At 47.1% G+C, this 21500-nt stretch overlaps 1 protein-coding gene and 1 long non-coding RNA gene across 7 annotated transcripts in view; one reads left to right on the forward strand and one right to left on the reverse strand.

Annotated features, from left to right (window-relative positions):
* Positions 1–3741: 3741 nt before the first annotated feature.
* SDK1 (sidekick cell adhesion molecule 1) overlaps positions 3742–21500 on the reverse strand; it is a 597718-nt gene continuing 579959 nt past the window's right edge. For 4 of the 6 annotated variants that reach the window (XM_081889040.1, XM_081889039.1, XM_081889042.1 and 1 more), the window contains 3 exons: positions 17934–18105; positions 15232–15361; positions 3742–4398 (listed from right to left, as the gene is read on the reverse strand). In XM_081889040.1, coding sequence (XP_081745166.1) covers positions 4126–4398; positions 15232–15361; positions 17934–18105 — 575 coding nt within the window. In that variant the 3' untranslated portion in view covers positions 3742–4125. The remainder of the gene's footprint in view (positions 4399–15231; positions 15362–17933; positions 18106–21500) is intronic. The other 2 variants (XM_081889043.1, XM_081889041.1) reach the window with 1 other exon arrangement.
* On the forward strand, positions 4436–6703 carry LOC309357315. The gene is made up of 3 exons (XR_014163083.1): positions 4436–4866; positions 5702–5752; positions 6528–6703. It is a non-coding gene; the product is annotated as an uncharacterized lncRNA (long non-coding RNA).

A 21500-nucleotide genomic window follows, 5' to 3' on the forward strand; every position in this document is an offset into this window, starting at 1 on the left:
AGAGAAGCCTTCTGAAAGCCAAACTCCTTTCAGATCTTCTCTGAAAGGAATCATCCCTCAGAAGGCCTAATTTACTTTAACTGATTCTCATATTGTCTTTTTACACTGTAGTAACCAGCCCTGGGGCTTCACAGTAAAGGGCAGGTGAGACATCGGACAAATAATAATGGGTGAGAAGACAAGTGGAACCTGCAAGAAAAAGTTGCAGTGTGGCGTGTGCCAGCCAGCCATGCCCTCCGGCATAATACTCCATTCCGTTCCCTCTCTGAACTGTCAGTCAGCATTCTTCTGCAACTGAGCACATTTGCTCCTCATAGAATCATTGAATCATAGAGTTGGAAGAGACCACAAGGGCCATCGAGTCCAACCCCCTGCCAAGCAGGAAACACCATCAGAGCACTCCTGACATATAGTTGTCAAGCCTCTGCTTAAAGACCTCCAAAGAAGGAGACTCCACCACACTCCTTGGCAGCAAATTCCACTGTCAGGAAGTTCTTCCTAATGTTTAGGTGGAATCTTCTTTCTTGTAGTTTGGATCCATTGCTCCGTGTCCACTTCTCTGGAGCAGCAGAAAACAACCTTTCTCCCTCCTCTATGTGACATCCTTTTATATATTTGAACATGGCTATCATATCACCCCTGAACCTCCTCTTCTCCAAGCTAAACATGCCCAGCTCCCTTAGCCGTTCCTCATAAGGCATCATTTCCAGGCCTTTGACCATTTTGGTTGCCCTCCTCTGGACACGTTCCAGTTTGTCAGTGTCCTTCTTGAACTGTGGTGCCCAGAACTGGACACAGTACTCCAGGTGAGGTCTGACCAGAGCAGAATACAGTGGCACTATTACTTCCCTTGATCCTCGCTGGGCTTAGGATTCCCTCTAGGGTTTTTTCCTCTCTAGTTCTTTTCCCCCTGAGTCTGCTAACTCCTCCCTCTTCAGTATTGCTGATGGTGTTTCCACTATGGCACTCACACCTGAGTGGAAGAAGACAGAATGAAAGCAGTCGGTCGTTTAGCCTTGCTAACTAAATGGGACTCAGCTGCAAAATATTTCTAACTCTGGAGACAAGGGTCAAAGAACAAGACATGACCTGTCTTCCCAGTGCATAAGTCTGGCTATATGTAAGAGACAGGTTGGTGCAGTAGATGAGCCTTGGGCTGATCCATGAAAGGCAATTCTTATTTTTACAGATTGCAGGAAAAGACAAACACACTGGTCCTGTTTAGTAGAAGAGACCCAACAATGTTCTATCAGCCAGTCAACACCACCAAACCATTGCAATTCTTGGATTTCGTGGGGAAATGCACTGCATAATTTCTATTAATATGTACAATTTCTATTAATATATAAAGTCAGCCATATCCAGGTTTGTGTTATACCCCAAAGACACAAAATGGAAGCAAGCATGATCAGTTAAAGCAAGACTTTGGAGACTCGTTGAAGTGCAGAGAACAATCATGGCAACACTCTTGGTTCTTTCCATATTTCACATCATTCCATCTGGCCCCCTTTATTATATGATCACAACCCTGGAAGCTACGAGGAAGGGAGCACCCTCTCTGTAGCACTTTGTACCTGTGACAGAGAGGAGTTCCCTGGAAATGTGAACAGTGACCTCAGTTTCGAAGGCCTGGAGGAGGAGGAGCAGGTGGTGTTGCTGGGAATCTAACTCTCAAGTTGACCTAAACAATTGGACTTGCTGTCAAAGACGTGCAATTGCAATGCATTCAGAGAAAATAAAATGTTGAGGTTCATAATTCAAACAAGAGGTTTCATGCACAGGCCTTGTGAGGTGAAACTCAAGTTCTGAAACCTAGAAATGGTAGCAGTAGGGAACTCGAGGCCATTCGCCCATTGACAATTTCAGCTCCGGAAATTTCGATTTTGTGCATTATTTTTCTCCTTTTGCTTCAGCAGGAAACAAACCCAAGATCAGCACACAGAGTGACCTTGCTTGTTCTTACAGTGCAATGGACAGGATCAAAGAGGCCTCTCTCCAGAAAGCGCCGAGGGACCCTTCAGGAGGTTCAATGCGGCAACTTCGCAGTCTCTGTAACTGCAGTGAAAGCAACACGCCATCTGCCACTCCGATTTCACTTAAATACAAGTTTGGCTTGATCCAGAGATTTAAAAAGCAGAGGCGGAAGCAGTCCAGATATGCAAACGCAGCTTTGGCATAACCTGCCCTGCCCTGGCTGGACACAAATGGGAATGACTCCTGAGACTGGCAGGACAAACACAACACAACAGCTACCCGCCTCCTTAGCTTGGGAACAAAGAGCAAACAAGAGCTTCAAGGCTGGAAGCCCCGAGAGGAGGACCACAGGCAAAGATGAAGGCCAGCTTTTAGGGCCAAGCCCTTGTTCTGGGGGGCAGGGACCCGGGGAAGCAGCAATTCTAAAGATGCTGTTTGTGTGCAAGCAGCCCTTTCTGTTCCAGGGCAGTCGTCACCAGCGCCTCTCTTTCAGATATGCAGCAATGAACATAATGTGCCTTGGCATAAAGGAGCCAGCGGCTTCCCGTGTGGGTCAAAGACGGGGCAGCCTGCAACAAGGGGAAGAACAAAGCCGATTTCGCACAGGAGGGGCTCTCTTGGCTGCAGACCACAGAGGCAGCAGTGCAGTGAGGGAATGGGCAGGAGGCAACTGGTAACGTTGTGGTTCCTGAACCCACCGGAGCTTCACTCCTCAGAGACTCATGGCTGCTTGTCTTGTACGCTCAGCTAAATCATTACAAAAAGGCACCAAAGAAACCCTCACCCAGTAGAGTCTGATGTGTCTTTGTATTTTTTTTTTTAAAAAATCATTAAAAATATACATTTTATAAAAAAATCAAATAAATCTGGTGTTAACAACATGTACCCCCCTCTTTTTTTTTTTTTTTACAAAGCTGCAGAACAGCATCCCAGCAACTGAGGGAGGGGTCGGTTGGTTTCCTTTATATGGAAAGACGCTTTTTAAAGAAATGACCGAAGTGTTGTCCAACTAGCGCGTTCTCCCCACCGGTCCACAAATGCTGCATTCATTTCACAGACCCTCTTCTTCTTGCTGGCAGTTTTTCCTTTTCTTTCAGATTTACAAAGGACATTGGCACATGCAATCAACAAAGGAGGACCCAGACCCACAATAAGCACAAAACGGACACCTCGTCAGGCCTTTCCCCCCAGCTGTTTCACCTAACACAGCCCAGATGTTGTTGGACCACAATTCCCATCTTCCCCAGGCAGAAGAGGGGTGGAAACTGTAGTCCAAAACATCTGGATGGCACCAAGATTGGGGGGGGGGGAGGCTGACCTGACGCTTTTTTGGTGCTTGTCAGCTGACATGTCTGACAGAAACCCTGGAGAGGGGAGTATCTTTAGGAGCACAACAAGCTCAACTGGAACAGAATAGAAACGAAGGCGAGAGAGAAGGTTGATCACAAAACCACCAGGAGTGAACCTCGCAGGCATACAGGAAAGACATGACATTGAGACTAAGTGATTCGGCTGGTGCTTCCAAGGCAGAAGCAGCAAAGGGGGTCTGTGTGTGTGAGAGAGAAACCATTCTCAAAAGTCCCCCCAACCTCCTAATTCACCCAGATAACAGGAGAAGGGAAGAGTGTTCGGAAGGCAGGATGGTTTCGGCTTCAAATTACATCACGATGGGGCCACCAAGTTTTCACAAGAACAGAACTCATCTCCTTGGCTTGAGAAAGGAAAGTGGGGGAAAGAGAGGAACACATCGCAAGCTGCTTCCAAAAGCAGCGTTACAAAAGCATTTTTGTTTATTATCAATTAAAAAATCCCCTTAAATCATATTCCAAAGTGGTTAAAATTGCCATCATTTGTGTGTGATGGGGTTTCTTTAAGAAGGAGGAGGAGGGGAAAAGAAAAATCAAAGGAAGTTCATCTAGGTCAGCTCCATGTCTTAAAGAGTTGATTGTCTTGGGAGGGGAAAAATAGAAGAAGACATTCACATGTACATCCATTCTACCCTGATAAGAGATTTTTTTTTTTTACCCACAGTTCACTGCACCTGCCACGCATACAGTCATCCGGTTGGGTTGGCGGTTGCCCCAAACTCAGCTGGTGGCTGAGTTGGCGTGGCTAATTTCCCCTCCTTTCCCTTCTCCCCCCCCCCAAGTGTCAGACGAAGGAGGAGAAGCCGGTCACTGGAGTCCGTGAGCCTGGCGCAGGCTGTCCCGTCGGGGTGTACACCCCTCCTGAGCTCTGTGTCGTGATGACAGTCTGGAAGTAAGGCTCGGCCTCGCTCGCCACACACTCCTCATACCGGTATGGCGCCGGGTGCTTTGTGGTCTTTGGCTGGCGCTTCCACGAGTTGTAGTACGTGGGGTCGCTCATGTAGTGGTTGACAAAGGAGTGCTTGGGCAACTCGTCCTCGTAGTCCGAGTCCGTCGCCTGCAGGTTTCAAGAGAGAATAGGTCTGTTAGTGTCAGAGACCAGACTGAGGATTACAGCTCTGAAGAGGAATGGTGGGAACCTCCCTCTCTTCCTGCTCCTGACCAGGATCCTGAAGCTGCCCAGGAACAGTGGAGCAGTATAGATCTAGAGAATTGGTTTGCAGAGGGGCATAGTTTGGAAAACAACAGCTGGGCAGAGACAAGTGGGGAGCAGCTAGAAGAAGCAGAACAGGAAGAGAGATAGATAACAGACTCCCCTTCGCTTGACAGTGTCCAGCCTATCTCTCCAAAGGCAAGGAGAGCTGATAAGGTTGCTACGCAGAAGGCTCAGTGGTTGTGAGATCAGGTTGCAAGAAGGGGGAAGTGATGAAGATAACTTGGGGAGGTGGGAGTAGGAGGGAAGTACCTTTATTCAAAGAATGGCTGTGTTGTTTTTTTGCTCTGATCATTAAACACTCTTAAACTGGTAAGGGACTCTAATTGCTTTGTTCTGCTGATGCACGGACAAGGGGGGGCGGGGTGGGAGGAAGCTGTTTCCTCCGAACATGCCAGTGACGGATGCTATTTTCACCCACTGGTCCATTGAGCAATATATGGTGGGAATGCACACTTGTGCAATTATTTTGGAAAACGGTCTTGTTACGGGACAGGCAATGCAACCTCATCTGAGGCTGGCTATAGTCCATCTGATTATAGGTGACCCTAGGAGATTATTTCTCTTCAACATTTTGCTTCCATGCCCTTCCAATTTGCTTGCCTGGCCCAGATTTATTATATCATGCCCCATGCAATGACTGCTGGCCCCTTTCCTTTATTGGATAAAATCCATCTGCTTCCTTGTTGTTGCTGATGTAGAACATTTTCCCCATGCACAGTTTTTTGTTTTGTTTTTTACTTGAGTACAACAAAATTTAAATAAAAATATAGTATGCCATACTTTCAAATAAACGAAAAGCCTCCCCTCCATACCAACTCAATCAGGGTTTAGCTTCTCTTGTGCAGAGGATTCTGGCCTGTGGCTTAGATCTGCTGGCTGCCCACCCTTCCCAATTAAAAGCCCCCAAACCCACGGGGAGGAGGAAGGTACCTCAACCATCTTCAATTTATGGCAAGGCCAGTTCTGACCCTGGCTCAGGGCGATTGCTATTTATCTGTCGGGAGAAATTCAAAGGTCCAAGGATTTCATTTATTATCTTTAAATGCAACATTCTGTATTTTAGCTGTTTCTTAAAATGCATTTGAGAACCCTAAACCTTGCAGGATACAGTTTGAAATGCATGAAATCAATTCACACTTTGCAGCTGCCCGTATAATGAGAAATTCCATGTCCTGTTTTTCAGCAGTGGATTTAGGTAAGAAGCTGCATGTTATCCGTGTGATTTTTTTTTTGGGGGGGGTAAGACACGGGGAGTGGGGATTGAATGGAACAAGGTAAGGGAAATCCAGAATGAGAGCAGGTATGCAAACTGCACATTTGGAAAGGCACGCTGGCTAATTAGGAAAGGTAATGAAGAAAAGTATTTGACCATCCAAAATACGAAGTCTATTGAAAAAAGCTCCACAATATTTTACATGTGTTAACACAAAATGATGATACTGATAACAATAATCAGTATAGTCAAGAGATTATGAATCTAGTACCTATTTGAGCACAAGCCTTAATCATGGAACTGGTCAAAAATACGAGGCAGGTGCTATTTGCCAAAATGACATTGTGGGTGCAAAATGGGGATTTTGCTTAACAGTGATTCCAATGAACATGCCAGCAAATTGCAAGGACACACAGTCACATGCACCAGATGGAGACCATTGTCATTTTTTGAGGTGCCTTAACTTGTGGGGGCTTCCCATCTTGAGGATTTACAAATAACTTCAGAAATTAAGGATGTTGACATAAGTGAGCAGTTGTGGCCTTTGAATTGTCCCATGGCATGGGGAATGCGTTCTCAAATTCCCTCTTGAAATCAGCCTTTAAGATTCCAGGCTCTCCAAAATTAAAAACCAGTAGAAGAGGGGAATGGTCTCAAACACCACCTTATGTAGTCAATGACAGACTAATGCTCCTAGGACGAAGATCACAGCTAAAAATCTACCTATCATTAACACCTTGCTTTTTCTCCTCTTTAGACAGGCTCTCCTCTCTCTACCCTGTTGACCTTCTGATATATGAAGACAACGACTCCGTGGGAACACACATCCTCCCCCCAATGTGTCAAAAAGACCTTAGGAAAACCATCACATCCTGCTATGCACCATCAGAAATAACCTTCCATTATTAGGAGGCATATAAATAAGGAGAATTATTTATGTATGTTATTTATATATGGCCCAACAACCAGGGCATCTGGGAGGCTTACAAGGTAATAAGGGATCTAGCCAAGCAGAAACAAAATGAAATGAGAGGGGCCAATTTCCTTCTCCCCTTCCATCTTTACATAATGTTGCATGCCACCTCCATCTCTGAGTGGTATTGTTTTACCAGGGTTTGGCTTCCTTGGCATGAAGGACAACAGAGACTGTGGTGTCTTTGTGATATACAGTTTATTTACACATATCTACAACCTGAGCTTAATACGGACGGGCTCACAGCATTAACACCCCAAGAGGGTCTTCCTTCCCCCCCAGCTACAGCCTTGGATTTCACTAGAGCTCAAGCATGGCTCTGTCTCCCAGCTGCCCAGCCTGCTTCCAGCTCACACACCCTGGACTCTGGCTTTTGTCTGTCTAACAGACAGTTGAAGGAGAGGGCCCATCCATTTGTCCTCTGGCACAGAGCCACTCCCTTTGTTACCTTGATAACCCAGACTTAAGGGGACCATTACCAAGAAACTTGTCTGGCCATTCTAGCAATTGAATCCCTCTTGGATTCAACAATTGGAAGGGACTCATGCCTTCAGCCTACTCCCACCTCCCAAACTCACAGGAATAGGAAGCTGCCTTAGACCGAGTCAGACCCTTGGTCCATCTAGTTCAGTATTGTCTACACTGACTGGCAGCAGCTCTCCAGGAGTCTCTCCCCTGCTACCTGGAGATGCTGAGGACCTTTTGCTTGCAAGACAGATGCTGTACAGCTGAGCTGCTTTATGGTGTCTGCACATCCTCCTTTCAAAATGCACACTGGGATGCTTTAGAGAAAGGCAACATATAATGCATAAAATGGACGCAAGCAAGCAAGCAAGCAAGCAAGCAAGCAAGCAAGCAAGCAAGCAAGCAGATAGATAGATAGATAGATAGATAGATAGATAGATAGATAGATAGATAGATAGACAGACTTCTCTGGACTGGGCATGGCAGAAGATCAGCTGAGTGACCTGTCCCACCTGCAGGCACTGTGGGAAGCGACCCCTTGGTCACAGCCACCTCTGTGATCCCAGGCATGTTGGGAATGTAAATGTAAATCAATCCTCTTCTAAAACACGGAAGAAGGCAGAGCGAGGAAGGTGGTGGCCAGGTCTGTGGAGGTGGCTGGTTATGGGCAGCAGGTGACAATGGGGCAATCCAAAAGGGCCGATGCGTCTCCAGCCTTCCCTGGTGTGTCTGAATGTTTTAAATGCAGTAGCAGCTAACAATTGCCCAGCGCGCCATCTGGAACTCGGTGGGTTCTGGGAAAAGCAATCCTGGTGCTCTTAACTCAGGGGGACTCTTGAAGTCTGTTCCCCCCCGCCTCCCCCCCCCCATTATTACACAAATTGCTCCTCCAGCAGGATTATGCTTTAGAGTGGACATATTATTTTTAATGATTCAAAACTATTGACAAAATGGAAATGCTGCAGGGCCGCTGTCTCCTCGGCTGCGCGGCAGGCAGGCCACTCCTCTGCCGCATCTGCAGGCCGGTTGCCCAGGCAACGGCAACGGCCTTGAATCTGAATGGGTGCACCGTTAGATTAGAAATTGACAAGCAAAGGTGTGCGGATGCCTGGGAAGCAACAAAACAGAGAAAATGCCTGACAATTTAAAGTATTTTTTTATTGGCGAGATGAAAGAAACAAACGCTATTAGGGGGACAAATTAGGGACTAGCCGGCTAGTTTAGTCTAAGGCCGACATTACATGGAATTTAAAAACAGTTGTGGCTGTCAAATTTCTTTTGAAAATGGCTGGAGAAAAGGAATTGTGTGCATTTATTTATAGCTGGCGGCAGAGAGAACAGCCCGTATACCCAGGAGCTTTCAAAAGACTGCGGTGGAAATACGCCCAACTCTGCCGGGGGTCTCAAGGAGGGTGGGAATGGGCTGCCAAGTCCTAAGTGGGCCCTGCCTTTGTCCGCCTCCCTGTTCTGACTGACTCGCTCTGCATCTTCTCTGTTCCAGTAGGAACAAATTCTTTGCTAGTTAGTCGCAGAAGAAGAAAGGGTCTTGTGGCTCCTGGGGACCTGTATGAGTCTTAAAGCGGCCCACGAGCCAACTGCCTGTGTGTCTGCTTTGGGAGACAGAGTGGTCATGCTGTGGGCAGAAGGTCCCAGGCTTGTAGAACCATACACCTGTAGAGGACACCAAGGGTCATCTAGTCCAACCCCCTGAAATTCAGGAATCACAGCTAAAGCACCCCTGACAGATGGCCACCCAACCTCTGCTTAAAAACCTCCAGCGAAGAGAGTCCACCACCTTCTGAGATGGTCCGTTCCAAAGCTCTCCCTAATGTTTGGTTGGAACTCCTTTCCTTGCAATTTTAATCCATTGGTTCGGCTCCTACAGAAAACAAGCTTTCAAGTGATGGAGGTGGCCAGGGCCAGATTTAGGTTTGATGAGGCCCTAAGCTTTTGAAGGTAATGGGGCCCTTTATATATTCAGCATATATTCAACAAATTGTTGCTGTTTTTCGTGTCGAATATATGCTATATCGTAATTTATGGGCCTAATAGGCATCTAAAGCCATTTGCACATAACAAAATAAGTATTTTATCAAAGTAATTGTTGAATTGAAATACAATTAAGCAGAAGTATATTAATAGTGAAATTTTTGGGGGGCCTCCAAGAGACTGGGGCCCTAAACTATAGCTTGTTAGCTTATACATAAATCCGGCACTGGAGGTGGCTATTCTTTCACCTCTCAGTCTTATCCAGGCTAAGCAGATCCAACTCCCTCCCAGACCCTTGATCATCTGCAAACCTTCCAGCTTGTCAATATCCTTCTTAAATTGTGGCACCCAGAACTGGACACAACACTCCAGGTGTGTTTTGACCAAGGCAGAAGGGAGTGGTACTATTGGTTCTCTTGATCTGGACACTAGATGTCTGCTGAATCTCTGGCACCTGCAGGCAGGGATGGGAAAGTGACTCCTGCCTCAAACCCTGGAGAGCAGCTGTCAGTCAGTGTGGACAGCAGTGAGCAAGATGGACCAATGATCTGACTCTCTATAAGGCAGATTCGTGGGTTCCTATTTGGACAAGCGCTCTCTCTCACTCTCACACTCTCTCTCGTCTCTCAGCTTTTTGCTCTGTATGGCTTTTCTAGCAGTGTGGGCAGAAAAAAACATTATTTATGCAAGTGGCTTGACCTCATTAAAAGCCTTTATTTATGTTGGAGGGTGTCCAAAACCTTCAGCTTAACAGCCATGCTGCTTAAATAGGGTCACAGGAGGTCAGTGTGGGTTCAGGGCACAACTATGTGTTTGCTTCAGCAAATATATGTTTTCGACCCCATGGCTGCGGAAGGCATGGGGTGGGGTTGTAGGGAGAAGAGGCAGGCGAGGGGGTGCTGGCGCTTCCTCACGTCTGCCAGTTCTCTTGTGAAATGCAACCCTCGGTGTCCCCCTCCCACCCCATCGGGTGTTCTCTGGTCTCCATGCCTGGCTAAATGGGGAATGGGTTAAGGGGGAGGGGGCTTCTGTAGAGGAGAATTGGGCGAGGCATTAAACTGCCTTGGCTTGCCAGGTCTCTCTTGCAAACGCTCCACCCCCCAAGTGCAGGTCTGTTTTGGAATGTGTTCGCCTGCTCTCGAATAAACAGGATTTTGAAAGAGGTCACTCCCAATTTCAATGGGGGTGTCTTTGCCACATCCCAGCTCCCCTGCGAAAGAGGACACAGGTGGTATTGCCTGTCGCAGGAGTTGGGGGACGTTCACATGGCTATTGCAGCCTGTTAGGTTTGAGGGGACAAAGGCTATATTAGGCTGCTCCTCCCCTAACCTTCCACTGCAGTGCCCTCCTTCCCTAAGCAGGATGGGCTTTTGCTAGCTGCCTGTATTTGGGGGGTTGGACAGGAATTTTGGGGGGAGCCCTTGAGTGGCCTTTGGACTCTGCCTATTGATAGGGCTGGCCCTTCTGCAGACCCAAGCAAGCAGTGTTGGGGGAAAGTGCGTAGGTATCTAAGGACCGCCCTACTGCCATAATCCAGCCCCTGCCCTCCACTCACACCTGCCCCTCCAAGCACACGAGCTGCTCGTACTGTAGATTTGAGCGCTGGAGTGTTTCACTTCAGTGGCCAGTGATAGATCCAGGGCTCAAATCTACAGCATGAGCCGCTTGTGTGCTTTGGAGCCAGGCTGCAGAAACCACAGCATCAGTCACGGGGACGTGTGTGAAAGCAGGTCGTCTCTCCATCACGAGCACAGCTGCAACATCTTAAAGCCTGGGGATGAAGATTTAACGGGAAAATGTATTGAGATGATTTTGGCCTTGGCTGTCTCGGCATTTGATGGCATCCTGTACACAGGAAGTTTTATCAAAGGGAAACGGCCCTTTGACAAGCTTAAATAGGCTCGGCTGCACACAGAAGAGCATCTGGCCAAGTCCTCCTAAGAAATGAGGTGCTTCGTCCCTACATCCTGCACAACATCTTTCCCCTGTGAAGACGGAGTGGTTGAAATCCTCGGGTAAGCAAAAGCTCATCTCCTTGGAAGCCTTAGAATAACAAAAGCTGAAGGAAAACAACAGCCACCACCCTAAAATGGCACGAGGAAAGATAATAGAATGAGATAAAATTGATGCACCGCACACACACACAAATATGGCTAATGCCATTTTTCCACAATGATCAAAAGAGCCTGTCACCTCTGAGCGTGTCCATTAGTATTTTCTCCAAGTGCACACTGCTGGAAACAGGCAAGCATCAAAGGGCCAGTGGAGACTGATTGGATATCAAAGCTCTGGAGGAAAATGGGGGCCTCATTTCGCCTGCCACAAAAGCTGGCCTGTGCCTCAGCTGCGAGGCTCTGCTAGGAAGCCCTGGGCTCCGTATGCTTGACATCAAGGGCAAGGAAAGAGCGTAACGAGAGAATGGATAGACTCCGGCGACCTCTGCGTCCGCCGCGCCTGCATGCAGGAGTTGCCTCGGGCAGGAGATGGTCATTATGCACTATCAGGAACCGGCACATGGAACTCCTGACATGAATAACAAAAAGCGGCATGGCGACATTCATATTTATGCCCAGCACGCTCCGCTAATGGCAGGTTTAATTCCAGGTTGTCAAAGAGAGAGGAGCAGAGCCACTGGGAGTATAATCTCAAGATAATGTATGTCCATCGCCAGGAACGGCTGGAGACGGCACAACGAGGGATGCTGCCTACCTGGCAGGCTGGTCAGAGGGCAACGCATAGCAGCCAGTGGTCGCCAGAGGCAATTAAGGAGAGGAGGAAGGCAGGCAACCAACAGAGAAGGAAGGCGGACTGTCATCTGCCTCCCTGCTCCATTGCCTGAGCCGGGTTCTTCCAGGATTCTTCTTGATAAAAGGGCAAGCTAGTCCTCTTTCAGGGCCCACTGCTTTCTCTTACTGATTAGACCAGCTAGATTTTGGTCAGGATTTCAGCAGAAGAACATCAGAAGCTACCTGATTCTGCATCAGGCCACAGGTCCATCTTGCTCTGTATTGCTGACATTGACCAACAGCAGTGACTTTTCAGGGTCCCCCCTCCCTACTTAGAGATTCTGGGGCCTGGGACCTTCTACATGCAAGGCAGATCTCCGCCACTGAGCAACGGCCTGTCCACATAGGAGGGGTGCAGTTTACAACTGAGTTCACAACCGACCCTTCCAAACACCACTTCTAAAATTCACCTACTATCTTAGGCCTGGCCTTCTGTCACTGCTGATAAGAAGAAGAGTTTGGATTTGATATCCCGCCTTTCACTCCCTTTAAGGAGTCTCAAAGCGGCTAACAATCTCCTTTCCCTTCCTCCCCCACAACAAGCACTTTGTGAGGTGAGTGGGGCTGAGAGACTTCACAGAAGTGTGACTGGCCCAAGGTCACCCAGCAGCTGCATGTGGAGGAGCGGAGACTCGAACCCGGTTCTCCAGATTACGAGACTACCGCTCTTAACCACTACACCACACTGGCTCTCCACACTAAGCAAAGAATAGAATCGTATGATTTGGAAGGTACCCCGAGGGTCATCTAGTCCAACCCCCTTCAAAACAGGGATCTTTCACCCAATGAAAAGACAAATAATGGGTAGACAAAGACTGCACTGCATTTCAAACCCAGTACCATTTGGATAAAAGCCACAAGAGGTGGCAAAACCCTGGGATGAGTTTGACAGCTTTTTCCTAAGTGCTGTTTCACAAGTATTTTCTCTCTTTCGTTTCTTCTGAGCCAGTCCAGATTAGGCATGGACAGATGTTGGTAAACATCTGGGAGACTTGAAAGAGAGCTGGGAGTGGGCTCTCAAGATATAAACGTAAGAAAAAGGCTTCTGGTAATCCCCCAAGGTTTCCACAGAATCTTCCCAAAATGCCCCTGCATTCTTTTCTGCCACTTTCCAAACCAAATTGTAGGGAGAATTTGATGGAGGGCATGCACTCTGGAGCCTGGGACACCCACCCCACCCCACCCCACCATTTCAGCTTCTCAAGGACTTCTGCTTTGAAACCAGGCCCCCATGGGTCACCTGAGTCCAAGAGAGTCAAGGTTTGCAACCACTCTCTCTGCCTCTAACCAGTCACGGAGGAAGGGGCTTTGGTACCCGGGGCGGCTGGGGCAAGGCACGTCACACGTGGGGGCATGGCATGTTGCAAGTGTGAGTGTCGTCCCAATGGGGAGGCACCTGCCCACGGCAATGTCACCCCGCAGGCTGGCACCTCGGGCGACCCCACCCCCTGCCCCCTTCCTCCACCACCGCCTCCAACCTCCTTGGATGGCATCAGACTCCAGCAGCGCTACAAGCCTTTTCGCATCCTCAGGACAGACGCTACTTATCTTGGATCTGTGGACATGCGGTGCTTGGGAAACAGTCAGTCGTTCCCTTTGTCAAGTTATCTCAGCCCCGTGCAAGGCCTTCTTAACATACGAGCCTCGTACTTTAAGGAAAGTTAATTATTTCTGCACGTCTCCGAGCCAGGCTACTTGTTACATTTGCCATGCAGACAGTAGCCTGGCTCAGCCTGTTCAGAATACTGAGAGATCCCAGGAGGCAAAGCAGGACTTGGCATGCTTGCCGGTGGCGGGAATCTTCCCTCTTCCCATCTTAACTGCTTGGGCACATTAGCAGAGTGAAGGGGGAGAGCTGGAGCTCTCAAGCCTGGGGTTTTTAGTGCAGAGAAAAGGTGAAAAAGAAGGGCCAGGACAAACGCATATAACATCATGCTTGGTTTTCCTCCCTCTCTCATAATGATAGAACTCCACAAAGCTGAATGTTGGCAGAATACCGTGCCCAGTTCTGGTCGCCTTATAACTTGTAGAGTTAGAAAAGGTTCCGGAAAAGGCAACCCAAATACTCGAGGGGGTGGAGAGGCACCCCAAGGTTGCAGCATTTGGGACTTTTTAGTTTAGAGAAAAGGCAAGTAAGTGGAGATGTGATAGATGCTGATGAAATGATTCAGGAAAGATCAAAGAAAGCCCTTCTTCATGCAGCACATAGCTAAACTATGAAACTCCCTCCCACTGGAGGCTGGCATAGCCACCAACGTGGATGGCTTTAAAACAGGGTTAGATAAATTTACGGAGGCAGGGGTGCTAACTTGAATAAAATATTTTTTTGGGGGAGAGATAAGCCCAGTTCCTATAATTTATCATATAACATGGTGCATGCACACCCTTTGAATGGCAATGCCCATTAAACTTTGGGGGGTGTCCAGCCCCCCTTAAATATTTTATGGGGGGGGCCTAGGACCCCTCGGCCCCTAGGAGTTGGCTCCTATGCAACAGTGCGATTCAGCAGCAAAAAAGGCTAATGCTATTCTAGGCTGCATCAACAAAAGTATAGTGTTCCGATCAAGGGAAGTCATGGTTCCACTCTGTTCTGCCTTGGTCAGACCACACCTGGAATACCGTGTCCAGTTCTGGGCGCCACAATTTAAGAAGGATATTGACAAGCTGAAAGGCGTGCAGAGGAGGGTGACCAAGATGATCAAGGGTCTGGAAACCAAGCCTGATGAGGAATGGTTGAGGGAATTGGGCATGTTTAGCCTGGAAAAGAGGAGAGCGAGAGGAGATATGAGAGCCTTCTTCAAATATCTAAAGGGCTGTCAAATGGAAGATGGAGCAAGCTTGTTTGTTCCTGCTCCGGAAGGAGAACCCAAACCAATGAATTAAGTTACAGGAAAGGAGATTCTGACTAAATATGAGGAATAACTTTCTGACTTTTGCTCTGTTTTTATATTTTGTTGGACTGTGGCAACCCAGCCAGATGGGTGGGGTATAAGTAAGGAAATAATAATAATAAGTCTGATGTTAAGAGCTGTTTGACAGTGGAACCTGCTCCCCCAGAAGGTAGTAGACTCTCCTTGACTGGAAGTTCATAACAGAGGTTAGATGGCCATCTGTCAGCAGTGCTTTAGCTGAGATTCCTGCATTGCAGGGGGCTGGACTGGCTAACCCACAGGGTCATTTCCAATTCTACGATTTTATGATTCTATGAACTTGCCTGCCAATCCTCAACCATAGGGCAACAAACTCACCTCTGATTCTGAAGCATCCAGGGGTTTCTCACTGAGGGCGACGCTTTCCGTCAGCACTGCTCCATTGTACTTGTTACAGATGTCCTCGTCGGAATAGTGGAGTCCGCCAGGGCTTGGACGAGGAGGAGATCTGGATGCAGCAAAAGGGGGGAAAAGTTACGAGCTATCACAGCTATCAGGCTGAACACATGTACTCTAATCTTTTTCTTTTTTAAATTTTGTGTGCATAGATGAAACTTGAGGGCATTTTGTGCAGCTCATTTAAAAAACAAACAAGCAAAATATTTTGTGAATTTCAAATACAAACCTAAAAAACAACAACCAGTTATGTGGGGAGAAACTGGAAAAAATGTATTGAAAAAGTATTCAAGGACACAGGTAAAGGAGGCAAGTCAACAGAAGCTGTCAGGGAACTGCCATCGGAGCCAGGAGTGGAGGTAAGGCTCTCCAGCGATGCCGGAGAAGGGCCCAGCAGGGAGAGAGGGAACTCATCCACTGAGGAAGGAAATCAGCATGACACCAGGAAGAAAGGGGAGCAGGGGAGGGCTTCGGAGAGATGTCTCCAGGTCTCTTCCACAGAAACTAGCGGGGAGAGCACAGGTCCTCCGCTGGCCACGCCCACCCTGCGCAGAAGACTTCCGCGCAGGGAGGCTAGGCGGAGTCTTGGCGTCAAAGAACTTTTATGCTGGAAGAAGTTCAGGAAACGCCCACTGACGGATTCTTCCAGTGACTGTCACAGCCGCGGAGTAAGGGCTGTGCAGCCAGGGAAAGGTTTAACCAGGCAACTTTGCCAAGAGTAGAGGCAACTTACGCACGAGCAACCCCAATTCCCATTACAGAAGCACATGTGTATTATTGCTTCTTACCCTGTAACCAGGGCTGGATTTAGGTTTGATGAGGCCCTAAGCTACTGAAGGTAATGGGGCCCTTTATATGTCCAGCTGTCCTTTGTCAACAACAAATTGTCACTGTTTTTTGTGTTGAATATATGCTATTTGGTAATTTATGGACCTAATAGGTCCATGCACAACACAAAACACTGTTGCTGTATGTAGGTTTTATTTTATTTGTTTTTTATCTTGTATTTTAGAAATGTACATCCAGGCTTTTTTCTGTTAATTTTTTTTGGAGCCCCCAAGAGAGTCAGGCCCAAAGCTATAGCTTGTTTAGCTTATACATAAATCCGGCACTGCCTGTAACACATGCGTGTGGTTTCTTATATAACCAAAGTTTTCAAGCACTGTTGCATGACCATATCACAAATTTGGAAGAACGGTGATCCATGTCCTTCTATGCAATTATCAGGGTGGTAGACCGGCTGGGTTAATTCAGCCACAGACTCACAGAGCAGACAGAGGGACTTTGATGCTTATGACAGCTCGGCCTACATGATGCGGGTTGTCATGCTGTCTTCCTTCCTTCAGGCTTAGCATGGCCCAATCCTTAATAAGGGGCACTGACACATCAACAGTCATTTGGCTGCTCCAAGGACCCGGAATCAAGGTTGCACCCAACATGGTGGAGCAGAAACTGGCCTGTCTGGGCTGAGGGGGGAGGATGTGTGTCTGTGCAAAGAAAACCATTTTGGATGTGGCTTTGGGGTTGCTTTAGGATTTCATTTCGGACCAGCACAGTCTGGGCTGGCTTCTGCGCACCTGTAATACTTGCTCAGCCTAAAACACTGGTAAATAATAGATTGCCCCAAAGACACCATTGATCTCTCTGGTGCTCTTTCATCTTAAGGAAAACTTGCTTCCCAAAGACGGTGCTGAGCTTCTCATTGCTGAGGGGGAAACTGAGTTTTGTACTAGCTTCCCCCACCCCAATCCATGCTCAAGCAAAAGGGCTGCCTGCACCACAGCTGTTGAATTTACTGTGCCCAGGGAGCACCTTTCAGAAGAGTTACGTCTATTTTGGCTGATTTTTTTTTTCCTTTTTGCAGGGGCGGGGGCTAAGCTGGGTAAAGTGTGTAGGCAGGGATGAAAGATCTGGAAGGTGTAAGTTCATACCGTCCAACATTTCTTCAATGAAAATAGGAACGTCCTAAATAATAATAATAATAATAATAATAATAATTAATAATAATAATAATAATAATAATACCCCATTCACCTGACTGGGCTGCATCCAGCATAATAAATAAAATAATAATAATAATAATAATAATAATAATAATAATAATAATAATAATAATAAAAATAAAATAAATAAATAAATAAATACACTTAAAAAAAAACCCATCCCTCTCTAGGACTGCCTTCAGATGTCTTCTAAAGGTTGTATAGTGACTTATCTCCTTGGCTTGGGAGTCGCATAACTCCATGCCCTCCAACATTTCTTTGATGAAAATAGGGACGTCCTAAGGAAAAGCGGGACATTCCAGGATCGAATCAGAAACTGGGATGGCTTCTGCAAATCTGGAACTGTCCCTGGAAAATAGGGACACTTGGAGGTTTGTAAGTTTTTACCTATTCATGTTTTGTTTCAAGGGGATATTTTATGTGTGCGTTTTTAAATATGCAGTGATATGCCCCTAGTCCTGAGTCTGGAATGGGTTCCAAACTGGAATAAATAAGCATATAAAACACACTCCTTGGTGGCAAGGGTCTCATCCTGCCTGCAGCCCTTCTCCAGAGTGCCTGTGCTTGGCCGGATGCTGAGAGCCATGGGTCCAGGCCGCGTGGGGCTCAGAGCTGCCTTACCTCGTCCCATTCTTCTTGGAGAAAGTGTTTTTGACGTTGAGGTGCCGGCTGTTGAGCTCAAGGGCCGTAAACCCCCCATTATCCAGAGTGACAGATTCTTCCACATTGGAAATACTTTTTCCTGGGGACAAACGGCGACAGAATGAGCGCAGGCAAAGTTCCTGCCCTGGCTCTGCATGAAGACAGAGAGAGAACCAGCATTTTCAGACAATCATACTTCCTTTTAACAAGGTCTTTGCTATGAAGACAAGACAGTTTGTCACAGGAATTTGCTATGCTTCCCTGATTATTGGAGTATTACCAACGAGGCAATTTTTCATCCATGTTTTCACAAATAATTTCTACAAAAGGGCTCACCAACCTGGTGCCCACGGGCGCAATGCTGCCTGTTAAAGTTTCCAGTGGGCTTCCCGGGAAAGTGCCCCAGACTCTTGAGGGTTTTTTAAATTATTTTTAAAAAGCGACTCTCTAGCCCTTCTGGAAAGGATTTCACAGGGCAAAATGCGCAGGTACCTTTTCTTATTATGATTAATTATTAAATGTCTATACCGCCCTTCATCCAAGGATCACAGGGTGGTTTACAATACAAAAACACAAAAATACATAACATACTAACATAGTTTAAAGCCCATAGATTGTTTAACACCAAAGTCCTGGGTGAAGAGTAACACTTTTGCTTGGTGCCTAAAGATATGAAGGCACCAGGCGAGCTTCCCTGGGGAAAGCATTCCACACATGGGGGCCACCACAGAAAAGGCCTGTCTCATGTTGATGCTCTCCAGACCTCTTGTAGAGGAGGCTCACTAAGAAGAGCCTCACATGGTGATCACAGGGTCTGGGCTGATTTATATGAGGAGAGGCAGTCCTTGGTGTATTTCGGTCCTGAGCTGTTTACAGCTTTATAGGTCAAAAGCTTTGAATTGGGCCTGAAAAGTGATAGGCAGTCAGTGCAGTTGACCAATTTCTGTGAAATTTGAGAGGTGGGGCTACATTTCCTCCAGCACTGAGGATTGCTCCCTGTTATTAGACAGCAACATCTGTGCATCTCTCTGTGCGTGGTATTTCCGTAACCAGGGCTGGCAGGACATTGTTGACATCTCACAGCAAGCATAAGGTTATCGTTCTAATTTTGCATTATTATTTTCTAATTTAGGCATTTTGTGACTGGGACTCCCAGAATGCTCCCAAAATGCACTAGTCCAAAAAGGTTGGCGACTCCTGACCTACAATGTCGCATTTCATTAGGACAACACCAGTAATTTGCAATTTCTTCTTTTGTAAGGGTTTTTCCCCCCCTGAAGGGGGTTCTGGGGGTCTGATGGTAAGCAAGGTTTGTAATCACATACAGGTTTCGCCATCAGGCATAGACGCCTGGAGCAAAATTTAAAGCAAACAGCCAGATTAAGTGCTCTCAGGCTTAAACAGCTCATCTCACCTGTGTACCCTGAGAACACAAGAGAGGCTTTCAAGTTACACAGCCCCCGAATCTCATTCAAGTTATCTTGAAAATAAAGCTCCATTGATTTCAGTGGGATTTATTCCTGAGGAAGTATGTTTAGGATTACAGCTCTGCAGCCTGCTCCTGCCAATGTTTACTGAGAAACACCTTTGACTCAGCTCAGTGGCACCAAGGTCTGGCCTGCATGCAACAGAATGAGAAGACTTAATAGCACCCTGAGGTGGCAGAAGGGATCAACGCCACTTCAGAATGCAGGGTTACATTCCTGAATATTCCTTTGCATAAACTCACTGTAAGTAGAAAACTAGCAAGGAGGGAGTGGGCTGGGCTGTAACTTTTCTCCCTAGTGCGCTCATGTTTTGTTTATTTGCAGGGAACATTTTTAAAGGTATTCACCATCTTCGGTCTGAAGTGCTACTGTCTATAGTACCACCTAGTTTGATGCTGCATCTCATTCTGTCTCTTTTCCTGGTTAAGGGCTCATCCATACCCACATTTCTAAGCATAGGCCCTGGCTTTCCAGGTCTGTGCCCAAGTGTTTTTGTTTCGTTTTATTTGTCCTGGCACTTTCCCCAGGAAAGCCTGTGTTTAACTGCTGAATTGGAACAAGTGGCAATGGAATTTTCCGCGGTTGCTATTTGCTCCAATTCAGCAGAAAGTGTGGGCTTGCCCAGGACAACAGCACAGTTCTATGCCTGTTTGCTCGAAGAAATTTACTTGCACACAAGGAAGGGTGTATTGGTTTGCAGTTGCATCCCTACAAGTTGTGAGCTAGACATATTCCAGTTTCTAGTGCTGCAGAGTGCTCACTGAGAACAGAATTGTTGCTCCACTATCTTCATAGATAGTGTTTATAGATAAACATAGATAGTCTTCATAGAAGAGGCCACATCACAAGCTATAGGGACAGGATAGCATTTCCAAAAATTCAGCTCTTAAAGAAGAGTGCCAGAAGCTAGAGAAGCATGAGGAAATATATTCTGGGTTTACCAAACGGTAAACAGATCTTACACCCAACGTGCAATTTGCTCAGGCTTTAAAATGCAGACTCCCGAACAGTATTCAGTGCTTGTATTCCACAAGGGTTAGTAGCCAGAGGGCTATATGCCCAAACCAAGGGCATCTCTGCACAGTTGGCAACCCATCTAGATGAGGGTAGTCCACCTGCCAGGGGCTCAACAACCCATCCACCTCACTCTCATTTTGTAGACCAGGGCAGGCAGGAAAAACAGGATGTTTATTTAGCCCCTGGCTGACCACCATACATGGCGGGTGACTTGCCTTTGACTTAGAGGGTCATCTGTTGCTCGGGCATCCTGCATTAAGCCAGGGGGGTTAGCTTTGCATTTAGTTACTTGTTATTGATACATTTTGGCTTCATGGAGGGAACTCGGAGGACACTCCTGTCCCTCCCTTTATCCTCACAACTGCCCTGTGAGATAGGCTAGGCTGAGAGATGGCGACTGGCCCAGCGACCTCCATAGCCGAGCGGGGATATGAACCTAGATCTCCCCAGCCCAATGACCCTCTGAGCACATATGGCAATCTCTGAGCACATCAGCAGTGCGATTCTCCAATATATAGCATCTGGGACCTTGCTGCCCCAGCTGTGTAACCCCACAGGACAGACACACACACACAGAGCTCATTTAATGAGCATGCTCTCCTCCCACCCCACCCCTAGGGCAGCCATAAATCTCCTCTGCTACAACAGGCAGCTATTTGATCCCAGACTTCAGCTGTGATGCTGCATTAAGGCTTGGCAGAAAGGTGGAGGACAGAGCTGCCTTTTCATGTGCATCCTCCAGATGGAGAGCACAAGGAAGGAGATGAGAGATTTGTCTATGCACTGTGCATAGAAGCCTGTAATAGCATTAGCTCAGTAAAATGCCATGGCATTCATACATTTCAAATCCCAGGGGAATAAAACCTGATTTACTAACACTTGTTAGAAGTGAATTTATACTGGGGGAAGGTGGGGGATATATAAATCCTTTCTTTGAGCATTGAATCGCTGAGTCTTCAGAAAAGAAAAGATGGCTTTCCTTAGCCAGTCCCTAATGCTCCCTCTTCCCATTGCCTTGCCCCAAATCTTTTATTAGCAGTGC

Source organism: Podarcis melisellensis (assembly GCF_964234715.1).
Source record: "Podarcis melisellensis genome assembly, chromosome: 14".
NCBI classification, from domain to species: domain Eukaryota; kingdom Metazoa; phylum Chordata; class Lepidosauria; order Squamata; family Lacertidae; genus Podarcis; species Podarcis melisellensis.